Source organism: Pocillopora damicornis, chromosome 5 (assembly GCF_964200805.1).
Source record: "Pocillopora damicornis chromosome 5, jaPocDami1.2, whole genome shotgun sequence".
Taxonomy (NCBI): Eukaryota; Metazoa; Cnidaria; class Anthozoa; order Scleractinia; family Pocilloporidae; genus Pocillopora; species Pocillopora damicornis.
This window is the reverse complement of record NC_142674.1, coordinates 27,843,942-27,857,197: the sequence shown is the minus strand read 5'-3', so window position 1 is coordinate 27,857,197 and position 13,256 is coordinate 27,843,942. Positions and strand designations below refer to the sequence as shown.

At 38.3% G+C, this 13,256-nt stretch overlaps 2 protein-coding genes and 1 non-coding gene across 3 annotated transcripts in view; 1 reads left to right on the top strand and 2 right to left on the bottom strand.

The window, feature by feature from the left end:
- The window catches only part of LOC149046300 (DDB1- and CUL4-associated factor 1-like), a 111,588-nt gene that overhangs the window by 11,513 nt on the left and 86,819 nt on the right, over positions 1-13,256 (bottom strand). Inside the window, exons 5-16 of the mRNA XM_089206052.1 lie at positions 8,638-8,899; positions 7,706-7,902; positions 7,010-7,111; positions 6,085-6,243; positions 5,336-5,515; positions 4,377-4,583; positions 3,648-3,737; positions 2,506-2,675; positions 2,110-2,250; positions 1,810-1,912; positions 1,008-1,272; positions 296-438 (exon numbers count right to left, since the gene is read on the bottom strand). Coding sequence (XP_089062178.1) covers positions 296-438; positions 1,008-1,272; positions 1,810-1,912; positions 2,110-2,250; positions 2,506-2,675; positions 3,648-3,737; positions 4,377-4,583; positions 5,336-5,515; positions 6,085-6,243; positions 7,010-7,111; positions 7,706-7,902; positions 8,638-8,899 — 2,019 coding nt within the window. The remainder of the gene's footprint in view (positions 1-295; positions 439-1,007; positions 1,273-1,809; positions 1,913-2,109; positions 2,251-2,505; positions 2,676-3,647; positions 3,738-4,376; positions 4,584-5,335; positions 5,516-6,084; positions 6,244-7,009; positions 7,112-7,705; positions 7,903-8,637; positions 8,900-13,256) is intronic.
- Positions 9,240-9,312, top strand: Trnan-auu (transfer RNA asparagine (anticodon AUU)). The gene has a single exon. It is a non-coding gene; the product is annotated as a tRNA-Asn (tRNA).
- On the bottom strand, positions 9,996-12,851 carry LOC149046307 (DDB1- and CUL4-associated factor 1-like). Its single transcript, XM_089207841.1, has 4 exons — positions 12,830-12,851; positions 11,966-12,065; positions 11,310-11,386; positions 9,996-10,291 (listed from the first exon to the last, which is right to left on the bottom strand). Exons 1-4 carry the CDS (start codon positions 12,849-12,851, stop codon positions 10,077-10,079), a joined length of 414 nt encoding a protein of 137 aa, XP_089063967.1. The 3' UTR covers positions 9,996-10,076.

Below are 13,256 nucleotides of genomic sequence, written 5' to 3'. Positions count from 1 at the left end.
TGAGGATGTCCCTCCTCCCCTCCTCTGAAAAACAGAGAAAGCCTGAAGGCAGTCTCGATGACCATCCATTTTTAAACAAGAAATACAAAGAAGTAGATTCTGATAAATTCTTCAAGTCAAAATGATCGATTGTTCATTATTTAAGCAAAACTTAAATAATCGAAATTAGACTTTACCGTACGTTTGCCGTTCAAACAAAAGTTTATGAGCTGTAAACTGTCGAGTAAAGACGCTGTTGAAGGTCTCCGCCCTCCCCTGTGTGAGACGATAGGTTGTGTCAATTACAAGTTCATACCTTGTTTATTCTAGACAGGGACGGGACTGCAGAGGACGTAGCCAGGGATTTACCAGTGACTCTTTCAAGTAGCTCGGCAGCATATTTGCAGAAAAGGGCGTGGTCAGAAGCATTATCCTCAATGATCGGCTCTCGCATCAAAACTGTCAACAAATTCAAGACAAACGACATTGAGTCAACGTAAACGAAAGAAATGAAATTATGTTTTAGAAGGTAAACATGGCTGTAAATACGTCAAGATAGCTGGATATTTGGCGAGCTCTTTTTGGCGCTTTTGTGAACTGAGACGAAGAGTCTTGAACTAGACAAAAGCTCTTGACTGATTAAGTTGTTCAATGAAGGAATTACTACATAGCAAAATTATTCTGCTTATATAAGAATCAAGAATGACTTGTTTTCTTTTAAGCGCTGGAAAAGAAAGCCATCTGTGATGGTGAGTGCTCGTTTTACATTTGAAAAAGTGTTTTGACCGTCCTCTATCGCTTTTTTACGACTTCTTTGCCGACGTTGGCTAAACATTACAAACTTTGTAAGTCTTCGCAACGCAACCTTTTATCTTGCGCGAGATAAAAGCGTGATACCCCAAGCGGATAAGAGCTCAGGTATCTATCAGAACACAGGACTCGCTTCATCTTGCCCACGGGCACACCCAGTTGTATAATATACACGGTTGGACAAGTGTGAAGAAAGCACTGCGCAGTGCAATACTCACTTTGTAACTGGCCGCTGTTAAACAGCTGTAGTTTTCCAATGACTTGTCTAATCTTGTCGCTCCTCGATAAACCACATAACGCTTTACAAGCCAGAGCACGAATACAATCTGCATCAACCAATGGCGTTTTCACCATCAGTAAGGAGAGCAGAACCTTGATGCCATTACTGGCCCTGACACATCCCCACATCTTGGATAAGATGTCGTCGCTGCTTTTGAAAGCCGGCTTGGATTTCGACTGAAATTTTGCAACAGCTCCGCTAATCTGCAAACAATGAAGACAAAAGTAATCATCGCGGTGACGCCAAACACTACTTAAGCAGTTGAAAAAAACACTGAAAAAATCAGGCCAGTACAGTAGTTAAACGGAAAACTGGAAAAAAGGAACAACGCACTCGGCCTGGTAGCTTAACACCTTAAACACTAAGTACTTTTAAATTCAACAAATATTCCTAACGTTTGAGTAGCAATTCTTTCATGAACTTTAATCAGCCTAAGACTGGGAGGAGAGCAGCGTTGAGGGAGGGGAGGGAGGGGGTTGAGGAACCGTGGAGAGGTAAACAAAGATTATTGTGTTGACTCCGATATTGACTCAACTTTACGCGACTTTATCATTACCAAGTCAGTTACAAAATGAAGAATTTTCGCCTGCTCTACCAACAAACTACGCCTGTAACTCTGTTTCCTATTTGTTTTTGCTTGTTTGTTTTTGTTGTTGTTGTTTTTTTTCTGTCGCGAGAAAACTTTGAGAAACTCATGCGGGAGGGAGGGAACTCAATCGAAACGCGCACAAACCACTTACCCTGACTCGAGGACCGCACACACAGTTACAAATGACGTGGAGAGCGGCTTTCTGTACCTCAGAGTCATTGATTAAACTCCCTTCAGCGCAACGCAGCAGAAGCCTAGAAAAAAAGATTTCTTAATATGACTGAATAGAGAGTATATAAGCCTTCTGGCCTCTTGCTATCAAATTTTTTCACGGGTCATTAAAATAAAGTGACTAAGAACATTTCTACTCCTTGTGATGATCACGAAGGACTTTTAATGGGAATTTTTCGAGTCTTCACGTCTAAATTAATTCTCTTCCCGTAGATCATACCTCATTCCTTTCTGTTGTTCTCCTGACGGAAGTTGCACTTCTTCACACAGCGCCATCTGAGCCTTAGGACCGACTGTCAACACAAACAGCATCTCTAAAGCAAGGCGGGTCACGTCGGCTGCTAATCGGATGGCGTCCGCTCTTGAATGGAGCAAAGAAAAATTGTAATACCTTAAGTAGACAATACTAAAAAGCTTCTTGTACCTTTTTGAAGGCAGTAGAAAATCATTACATCTAATGTTCTGCTAAATGAATTATCAAAAACTTCAATTCCTTAAGTTGAAACGATTTCCGAGAATTTCAAAGTCCAGTAACACAGTCCTACAAGCAGACCTTTCCTGATTTTCCTGGACTCGTACAAACTCTGGAGAAATGTTAGCAAAACCAATGACTTACCTATTACTGGTCACTCCCCAGTCTGACGATAGGGAGATCAACTGCAGCAGCAGGGTGAAGCCTTGAAGTCTGTTCATCATCTTTAGGAGAAAAAGAAAACATGTTACATTATAGCGAACTTGAGCAGTCAGGAAGGCAACGTCGAGGAAGACGTCGACTGAAATGATGAATTTTTACTTTTGGTTAGAATTTCGCGAGTGGCTGGATGTGTTTATCGTCTCTTACGGGGCCACAACTTCAGCATAACATATGTAAGCTATGCGAGTTCCAAAATGTAAGTTTTACTAATTTGCAATCGGTGTTTCTGTTCTCAGACCACACAACGTTGGGTGATTTCACGTTTTTGTTTTGCAGAGAGCATCTACGGAGACGTACAAAGTTCTAAAACGCACGTGCTAAGCAATTAGATCTTTTGCTTGGCCGCGTCCTCGTTTCAGGCCGTTGTGGTTTGCCACAAATCCCTAATAAAAACGAGAAAACGTGTGCATTCTGCCACTGTAAAGACCTCAGACAGAAGACAGTTTACTCTAGTTATAGGTAAATTGGCAAGGTGTGTCTATGCTTATGAACACTGGTGAATAAAATGAAAAAATAAAAACAAAAACAAAACAAAACAAGAAACGAACAAACACACAAATGAATTAAATTACTTCTCCACTCTATTCCTGAGAGCGAACCGTATATGTAAACTAGGAAACTTATGAATATAATAATAGTAATAACAATTATGATGATGATGACAATAATAATAACAATGATAATAATAATAATAATGATAATAATAATAATAATAATAATAATGATAATAATAATAATAATAATGATAATAATAATAATAATAATAATGATAATAATAATAATAATGATAATAATAATAATATTAAAACCGAAGAGAATAACAACTAACAACAACAAAGCAATGGAAGTAGGTGTTATGGTGTCCATCGAGGGGTTTCATAAGCTACGAGTTTGAAGCTGGACATTGTATCATGTCCCTGTGAAAAATACTATAACACTCTACATAGGAGTTCAATGCTACTATGTGCCCTCCACTTAATAAACCAAGATACGCCTCTGCGAAATAATCAACCACGACCATGTGACGCTTTTTTTTTTCTTTTGCGTTATTTCTCAGTTATTACCTCAACAGGCTCCCAACGCAGTGTTGTTGGAGCATACTCTAACATCAACTGACAGTTCTCCATTACACTACTGTGAGACAGGGATGCAGCCTGAAAGAGAACAGTTGCTCATCAATATCAGTTGAACAAGATGATGCTTGGCTACCAAAGACAAAACTGCGGAAAAAACAAACAAACAAAACCTAGCAGACAGACAAACAGACAAAAGAAGTATCTACAACTGGGTTGAAAACGTAAATTAGCCACCGTAAAGGGTAAAAAAGCTGACGTTTCGAGCGTTAGCCCTTCGTCATCGCTCTGACGAAGGGCTAACGCTCGAAACGTCAGCTTTTTTACCCTTTACGGTGGCTAATGTACGTTTTCAACCCAGTTGTTAACACTAAATTACCTGCTATACTCTCCCACCGACGCAGCACCACAGTTTCTTTAGAAACTTATCCCTTTATTCAAAAACAGTATCTTCTGCGTAAATATTTAAGACGATTTGGAGTGTTTGTTAGGCGAGGTTCATAAACTTTCGTGGTAAAAGTGAAAATGTACAAGGATGGGATTAAATGTTAAGCAGAATACTGCCAAAAACATTTGCCAGGTTTAAGTTAACTTCCAACCTCTCTGAACTGAAACAGCCGAGCAGGCGTAGTCCTTTTACATAACATAACATACTGAATTTGCCCATCTGCCGATATACAAATTTTCTCCTAGAATTAGAAAGTAGGCTTGGAAATTCACCTTATACGCTGGAACTGGAACTGGTGGTGTTCCACCCTCGTTCCTTGCAATAGATCTCCTCAGTGCATCTGCCCTGATGTGAAGATGGGCATCAAAGTATCTCCGTAGAGCCATGCAAGTATGTTTTGCTGTCTGCCGGCTGCCAAACACCTCATCATCACTCAGTAGTTCTGCCTCGTCGGGACGAAGGATTGAAAGCGTACTTAGCTGCCACAACAAGGTTAAACAAAAAAAGATTCTTTTAGAATGGTTTGCAGCCAGTAATATTCGTTGTTTTCAAGATGGAAACGCACGTGGAATAGGACCGTAAAATGGCTTGAAAAAATTTAAAGGAGTCTGCGCAGTCTGAAAAATGCAAACACGGCGTGTACTAAATACTTGTTAATTCATAGCGGTCGGCATTTCTCTAAACTACGTTTCAAAAGTAACAAGCCGTGATTTTTTGAAGTGGAGGTGGCTGGCTATTGGTGGATATTCACTGAGTCTCGAAGCCGCGGAGTGATTATCGACCGCCAGCCATCGACACTGAGGTGAATATTTGTTTTAGTATATACTTAAAGAGTAAGATAACATAGCAAAAAGGGATGATTTTAACTCATTTATTCCCGCGATGATTGCAATATTTCCGTGCGCAAATCACGCGCGAGTTTCTTGGAGGTGAACAGTAACGGATATTCGGAGTTTGAGTAGCCAATCAGAAGGGGCCTTCAACGTTATCCACTATTTTACTAATTAAATTATCATTATTTACCTTAGTCGTTCTTTTATTTCTTTACGTATTGCAAAATATTTCGAATGAGTGTTATTAAGAGAAATTGCTACTCCTACGAGAACGGAAAGGTCACAGAACAAATAGACCTCGTGGTGTGATCCTACTCCAGGCGATTGAACTACACGATCCACGTTTCTCTGGGGTCCAAACCGTGTCGTGTAATTAATAAATAAAACTGACTAATTACCTGGTTCACAAGCTTCCGCAGACCATCATTACTGTCGAACAATTCCAGCACTGCTCGAAATGAACACGTGAGCGAGAAAAAGAGAGTTGCGTGACATCTGCCAGAGTCGTGAGAACATTCTAGAAGCCACAATGCATACTTGACCAGGTCACTCAGCACAGGGTTTGGTAGGAGGGACACCTGAAACAAGTTATTTGAAACAGTTAGGGAGGTTCCGTCGACATATTCTGTTTATTAATTTCATGATCCTCTGACCCATGTAGAAAAAAGAGCACCAAGAATTTAATCATGAAAGTTTTTTTGTAGAATTAATGGTAGTTTTGTGAGATAACTTTTCTTGAGTGATTATCCTTGTTCCTTATCTTTTTCTTTTTCTTTCTCCTTGCTTACAATTCTATTTATCCATTTAACCAGTTTTCCTTTAATTCCTTTTTTATCTCTTTTCATGCAGCAATAAGTGCTGTAATGTTTTATCTACCTGTGGGTTATACGTTATACATAAATAAGCTTTTTTTGGGGGTGGGGGGGGGAGAGGGAGATTGATAAAAAATAAGCAGAGATGTGTTATTCAATTCATTGTTATTTCATGTTTAACGGAATGATATTCGTTACCTCTTTCTTTTAGAAAATACTGGTCTGCTCATAACACACAAATCATTGGTAAGTTAAATTTGCACTAAATATTGCATTTCTTACAAGTACAAATCAGAAAACTTAAAACATTTTTTTAAATTGGAAAAATGTCTTACCCTCTCCATGGCGTCCTCATTGTAAGCGAGATAATACAGACACATAGAACATCCTGTAGCAGCCACAGATGGGCGTGGCACTTCTAGTAACCGCTGGACACCGTTATGAGTCACAAATTCTGTGGCAAACTTTTTATGACAAAGAAGGGATGCCAAATACTAAAACGACAATAAAAGGAAATAGCTTTTAAATTCTGAGGCTTTTTTGTCAGACCCCAGTCGGTACAATGCATTATTGTCTTAACCTTTAACTTCACGACAGAATTTCTCCTTACAATATCAATACAATATCAACCAGATAAGTAATGAGAATAAAGAAAATTATCATTTCGGGCAGGATTAGCTGATCCAATACTAAATTATCCGAACTAACATTATAAGAATTCTATGGTTGACAGTAAGGAGAATTACAAATTTGATCTGGGAGTTGAAGAGTTAAAGTAGTGTTTTTCAAGAGAGATGAATGTGGTAGAGTGTCTAAAGGTTCGTTTACACAAAAGACAGAATTGGAGTCGAATTGTTCATTGGTTGTAGGAGTGCCAGCGACCCAGAGAAAATCGAGAGTTGGAGTCGTAAGTGGAGCCAAAAGCTTGACGAAATCGGAGTCGGAATATTCCGAACAATTTCTTTTCTTCTGATTCCGCTAAGAACTCAAACGCTTATGATCCAGTGAAAACTCGATTTTCGGAATCACAGCTGAGCTAACTGATGGCTGAAAACTCCAGCAATTTATTTTTCACATATCATTAGCGAAGGAGTCATAAGTGGAATCAGTATTTTGCTTCTGATTCTATCGGTTTGATTTTCACAGGATCATATCGCTGTACGCTTTTTGTAAGAACACCGGCGAGGATGAAAACCAACCGTAACTGCATGAAATTCTAGACGTACAACACAAACCATGACGTTACTCCCTCCTTCCTACCTTGAGGGCTTCAAAGACAAGTTGTAGGTCCACCTGGCTTTTAAATGTAATGTAGTGCATGACAAGATCCAGGGCTTTAGACTCAAACACTGTCGGCAACAGCTGAATTGAAATGTTCAAAGAAAAATGTGTCAAGATAAATCAATGGCCAAGCAATGCTCCAGGCTCAGCTACGACTGTTTTAGTTGCCATAGCAACTGATAAAATTTGGTAAGGCTCAAAGAGAACCTCTTCATTCAGAGCTGAGTGCATTAACTTTTGACCAAGGCCAATGCATGTCCCTTCATCCAACAAATATTTTTTGCTCGCGCCAATTAGTTAAAACGCCTCACATGATCAAAAATCCTTGATCCGAGTGCATTATCGTCTGACTGAGACCAATTTATGTCCCTTCATCCAAAAAGAATTTCCTGCTCGCGCACGTTCAGTTAAAGCACATCAGATGATCAAAAATTCTTGATCCGAGTTCTTTATCTTCTGACCAAGGCCAATGTATGTCCCTTCCTCCAAAAAATAATTCTTGCTCGCACACGACTAGTTAAAACGGTCCAAACTCAAATTTTCAAGTTGTGACATTTCCAATTTATCCTTGATTCAGAGCCCTTTTCCCACAAGCTTCCCACATACTTCGGTGGAGAGACTCTCTCTGTTCTTCATATATCATTAAATGCTCAAGTGCCTAATAACAGCACATACCTCCTGATATTCCCCCAAGGGAGTCAGATACTGTAGAATTAGTCTCTGCTGCATGCCAAGAGTCAGGGGGGAGAGGGAAAAGGACATAGGGACTATGTGGTACCCTCCCTTAGGTGCACAAATTACATTTCCAGTGGAACGGAAACCCTTGCTTGTTTTAACTAGCAATGGATGTTTAGCTTGTAGACAACTTTTGCCTGAAACAAAAGGAAAATATTTAGAAATTTAAAGGAAACTGAGTTAACTTGTGCAGAGTAAACCTACTTGGCATACTTCCTCCTCCCTCTTATCCCCCCCCCTGCCCCCCCTTCAAACAAAGTTTTTGGTGTCAAACTTCCATAGATGATCATTAAACATTTTAGTCCTTGATAACAATTGTTTAACTGATCATTTTATTATCAAAATCTTCCATTTGCTGACAGACAAGCCTCCTCCTTGTGTTTCACACAAAAAGTCCTCTAAAACGACATATGGTTACTGTTTACCAAAATTTGAGTCAGTTTGTTGTTGGAAACTCAAAATCTTTCTTTTTTTTTTTTTGGCTGGAAATTTATGCTGAAATATATGATAAGATTAAATATCAAACATTTATCAAAACTTATTTATTAAGGGCAAAAGTAGACTGAAAGAACTCTACAAGATCTCAAGGCGTTTTAGGTCTCACATCGTAAGTTTGCATGAAAGCTCCCAGCGTATACCTGGCAATTCACTACAGACTACCTGCTGGAGTTCCTACCGGTACCAGGGTCTTACTGAAAGCATTGCCTTGGCTGTCAAAGTGAAAACCCAAAGGAGAATAATTGAGCCTTCAAGTTACAAACAAGTCATACCACTCAGTTTGAAAAGACAGTTAAATCAACTTAAAGTTGCTAGGAGATTGAACTCACTGACAGAGGGACAATCAGAGTTACAATACTCAAAAGTGAACTAACCCTTTCCATTGTAGCTATTCACTTCTTCCACTTCTCCATTACACAAACCAGATAATTTGCCATTCTGTGGCACAGTGCATGATGGTCCTGGCTCAGCAAGATTCACTTTCTTTATCTTGTTACTCACACTGTTACTGTTTTCACTCTTGTTCCTGTTTGTCTTTGCTTTCAGGATAATCCTGTTTGACAGGTCTGTCACAGCAGGCTGTGTAAGGTCTGACAAGTCCTTTAAAATGTGCAGCCGTCCCAGCATAGAGGGAACCTAAACATGTGAAATTCAACATTTAATCCTCAGCTTATAGTTTACAAGAGTTTTTCAAACAAATAATGCAATGACTGACAATAGACAATTCCTGAGATGTGAAAAGCCAACTTTGCAGTCAGACGTTTGAAACACAGATGCTGTTAACCACAAAGCTAAAAACAAAAAACCCTCAGCATCCTAACATCAATACTCATATTCTTCATACTGTTCTCTTGCATTTCTTAAGGTGCTGACAAGGAGAATTTAGCTTCTTTAACAGGTGATTTCCTTTATTCTTGTAACCTTAGTGGTCACTCTTAAAAATTGCTATATCCAACATATTGACCAGCTCCCTGATGGCTTGTTAGCTCAGCTGGTAGAGCGCTGCACCATTATCACAGAGGTCATGGGTTCAAATCCCATATGGGCCTGAACATTTTTTTCAGGTCTTATTTCAACTACTAGTTCAGTAGTGTTCTTGGCTGTGAGGATCTCTTATACTTATTTCTTCACCACAGTGCAACTATATGAATTTCATATATCTAAAATCAAATTATTGCTAGTGAGCTTAAACCTTACCATCTCTCTTGTTCTATTTAAGAAATATGTAGTTATGAATTAAGGAACAATGAAAGTGGATCTGAAAAGTTTGCATTTTTTTAAAGTTTTTTTGCACTAAAGTGAGGTGACTGAGAGCAACAAATAAGATCTCTTTTCCTTTTCTGTTTTTCATGATGTAACTACATGAAATTCATGTTTTTTATCTATAATTTGATGAAATAGCAATTGTATGAGTTAATTCTGAGTATTTTTTCTGGAAAGGACAAGGGGTGCCATGCCACAGAAATTGGACACATTGATCTGGATTTTTACATAAAACTCAAGCTCAAGAAAGGGGTGCCATGCCACAGAAATTGGACACATTGATCTGTATTTTTACATAGAACTCAAGCTGGAGAAAGAAAGTCACATCTTAAGATTACTAAGTTAAACCCTTTAACTCCCAGAAGTGATTAACAGATAACTTCTCCCCATAATATCCATACATTATCTAGCCAAAGGTAATGAGAATACTCAGACTTATCAGGTAGAAGTTGTCATCTTGTTTTAACACCAAATTCTCATAACTAATTCACAAGGAAATGTGTTGCAGCTAGAGCAGAGAATTAACAATCAGATCTTAGGAGTTAAAGGATTAAGAATACCTTTCTAAACTTACCATATCCTGAAAAACTGCAGCACTTTCCAGCTCAGGCATGGCATTTAACAAAACTCTGGCTGCAGTGCAGTTCAGATTAAACTGTTCCACAGTGCTCATGATATAGAAATTCACCAGTTTGTCCATAAATTCATCATTTCTGAACAGTGTCTTCAAAAGATGGCCTAATGTACAGTCTGGGTCAGCTCTACCTGAAATGTTCATGATGGAGAAAACAAGAGCTGATTTTATTTTAAATAATTTAATACAATCAAGACCTCTTACTGACTGAGTGTGAGATCTGCACTGTTAAAATTACAGACTAAGTTTTTTTCCCTTAGGACATACATCTGAGCCAAAAAAAAAAAAAGGTTCTGTCACTTAAGAGTATGGACTGAGAAAATGAGGCTCATAAGATTTTTAATAATCAGGGTCCAATAAAAGGAGAAGATTCTAATTAAAGCCAAAATTTAAAAATTTTCAAGCTTTTTAGTGAAATACAACCCACTAAATTGACCAATCATTGTGCATGTGCTAACTGAGAAAAATTTATAATAAAGTAATTAATTTCATTCACAGCCAGGCTATATCAGTTTGACCACATGAGGCCATCACTGTGACATGGACACTTCTCACACCAAGCCTCATCTAAGTTCTAGTGTTTTCTTGTGACTCAAGTAAGTAGATAAGTATAGTGCCTCTTTAACACAGTAAGTCTGGTGAAGATTCCACTGGGAACAAAAAGAAGAATTGACATTGAATAAGAAGCAAGAACAACACTTCTCATTCATGAAAGTTTGAATTACTGCCGTTTGTCATGTGTTATCGTTCTTTTTCATGCAGAGTGTGTCTTGGACCTGTTTCATTATTGGCAGGTTTTGGTTCTCTTCAATATACATATTGTTTCATATCGGCTTGTAGTTAATGGAAGAGGTTTACACAACAAACACGCTGCCAAAGGGCTAATGCTTGAAATGTTTTGAAACTCTTTACGGTGCCAATTAACATTATCAACTCAATTAATAAAACCAAATTATCTTGTTAAACTCCACCACTGATGCAGCATCACAGTTTTTTCAAAGAAACTTACCCCCTTTAGGTCTGTAGCTATCCTTCCTAGTATCTGATAAGAATACCTTACACTACATTACCTAATGTATTTGTAATAGATGTTATAATGTATAAAACACAAATAGTGTGTAATGTGAAAAGGTAGCTTTGCACTTTTACCTGGATGCCAATCATCAAAAGGATCTGGATCTAGTTTATGATATGCCTCATTCTCACGTTCCACAAGCTCTGCTATCCTGCATGAGTGATTTTAAAATGTAAAATACTTTTGAATCTAATTTTTGCCAAATTGTTTGTTCACTTTTTGTAGAGCCCAACATGAACAATGTTACTGATCTTACAGTTCGAGTAAGTAGTCATACACACTGAGTGTGTATCACACAATTATCACGGCCAAGGCTTGAAACTAAAAACTCCCCTCCAGAATCTAGCACACAAATCATTCGTACATTGTCTTTCCCATTTATTTTCTACCTTTCCATGCTATGTTTTATACGTTCTGAGAGAGGAAAAGGAATTTTTTTCGGTGTGTAATGACAGCGACATGCTAACCCAACAACAGTTTTATCATTGGCAGACCACCATGAGCCTCGCTAGGTGGAAGGTATCTGTTGACATGTAAGATGAACTGGAGAAACCAGTCAATCATTGTGTAATTCATAATAATAATTTCAAAGCGTATTAACAAATGAAACCAATTGCATTGAGGCAGCTACTTGAAAGCTTTCAGGGGTTATTAACATCGTCTTTTTTTTTTTGGTTTGATTTTTTTGCAAATTTAAAAAAAGATACTACTTCTAATACACTTCACCAACCTTTGTAGAGTTTTAACGGGTGATAGATTATTCTGATCTTCCTTTCGCCAAGTATCCAAAAGGGTACTGAGTTCAGAGGTGCTACAAATAGACAATTTACCTCAACGTGCAGAGTTTCGAAGATCGAAAAGCCCGCCATTTTGATCCGAAAGATATGATACAAGATTACATGGTCTTCCTCTTCGAAAGTGATATCACTTTTCTCGGCATAATTACTCTGATATTACTGCGAGTGATTTTGTTGACTGTGTCAAGATCAGATGTAATTCCTGTGAGTAAACTATATTTACGACGAAGTTTAGTCACATGGCGAGTTCCAACACAACACGCGCTAAGTCCCAGGCTATTATCAAATTTCGCGTGGAATGCCTAGCTGTTATTGACCTCTAACCAGTCTTTTTTATCTTGCAACTCGGTCGGCTGTGATCTTACTTGGAATGGTTCACCTTTAACGACCAAAAATAATCATGACAAATGAATGACCTCCATTGTATTTTGCCCCAATTAACTTTTGATTATAGTTTGATAAATTTTTGAAGTGCTTGAGAGGAAATTAGAGTACCACAACTGAAGTTCAGAAAGGTACCCACAAGTTACTTAAACAGTTTATGTTGTATGAGTTTACGTTTTCTTCTTTGAAGGCTCATCACCAGATGATTACTTGGACAAGTTGAGGCAGTTTTTCTGTGTAGGGTATGGAGTAGCATGGGGATCTGGTTTTCATACCATGTTTACCCCAATTGTCGTTTCTGAATTTTACAGTAAATGTCTTACTTTTTTGGTCCATCACTTTCTGTCATTTGTCCTGACTTTCTCTGATACTTGTCTTCCGAATTTTTCAAACGGTTCATTAACAGAACAAACCTGCAAAAATTTTCCCCGGCATCTGAACCTTGGAATATATTGACCGATCAGCTTGACAGGTATGAAACCATCGTTTGGATTCTGCTATATTTACTCCCCTGGTCTGGGAACCAAATGATCTTTACGTAAGGATATTAAAACGGTTTTCAAATGAGGTCCGCCAAAACAAAGCAAAGTACTCATTACCAGCCACAAAATCAACAAATGGCTAATCACATAAGTAAACAGACAATCAGGCAATCGAGCAATCAGAATTATGGACAATTCCATACCGTTAAACGTGGAAGTCGTTATTGGTATTTTACTTGGTTCTCGGGGCAAGTTTTGTTTGCCAATCGCACTGCAAAGCAATTCAAAACCAAACAAATAATTCCAATCAATTTTTTTGTTTCTCCACTGTTTTCCTTTCTGCTGGTAATAGGTTGGA

Excerpts from the sequence above, each read along its gene's own strand:
- LOC149046307 (XM_089207841.1), bottom strand. The coding sequence starts at position 12,851 with ATGCCGGGGAAAATTTTTGCAG. Across the intron at positions 11,387-11,965 it reads CCCGTTAAAACTCTACAAAG|GATAGCAGAGCTTGTGGAAC; the intron begins GTTGGTGAAGTG and ends TCACTCATGCAG. Across the intron at positions 10,292-11,309 it reads TTTTGATGATTGGCATCCAG|GTAGAGCTGACCCAGACTGT; the intron begins GTAAAAGTGCAA and ends TGAACATTTCAG.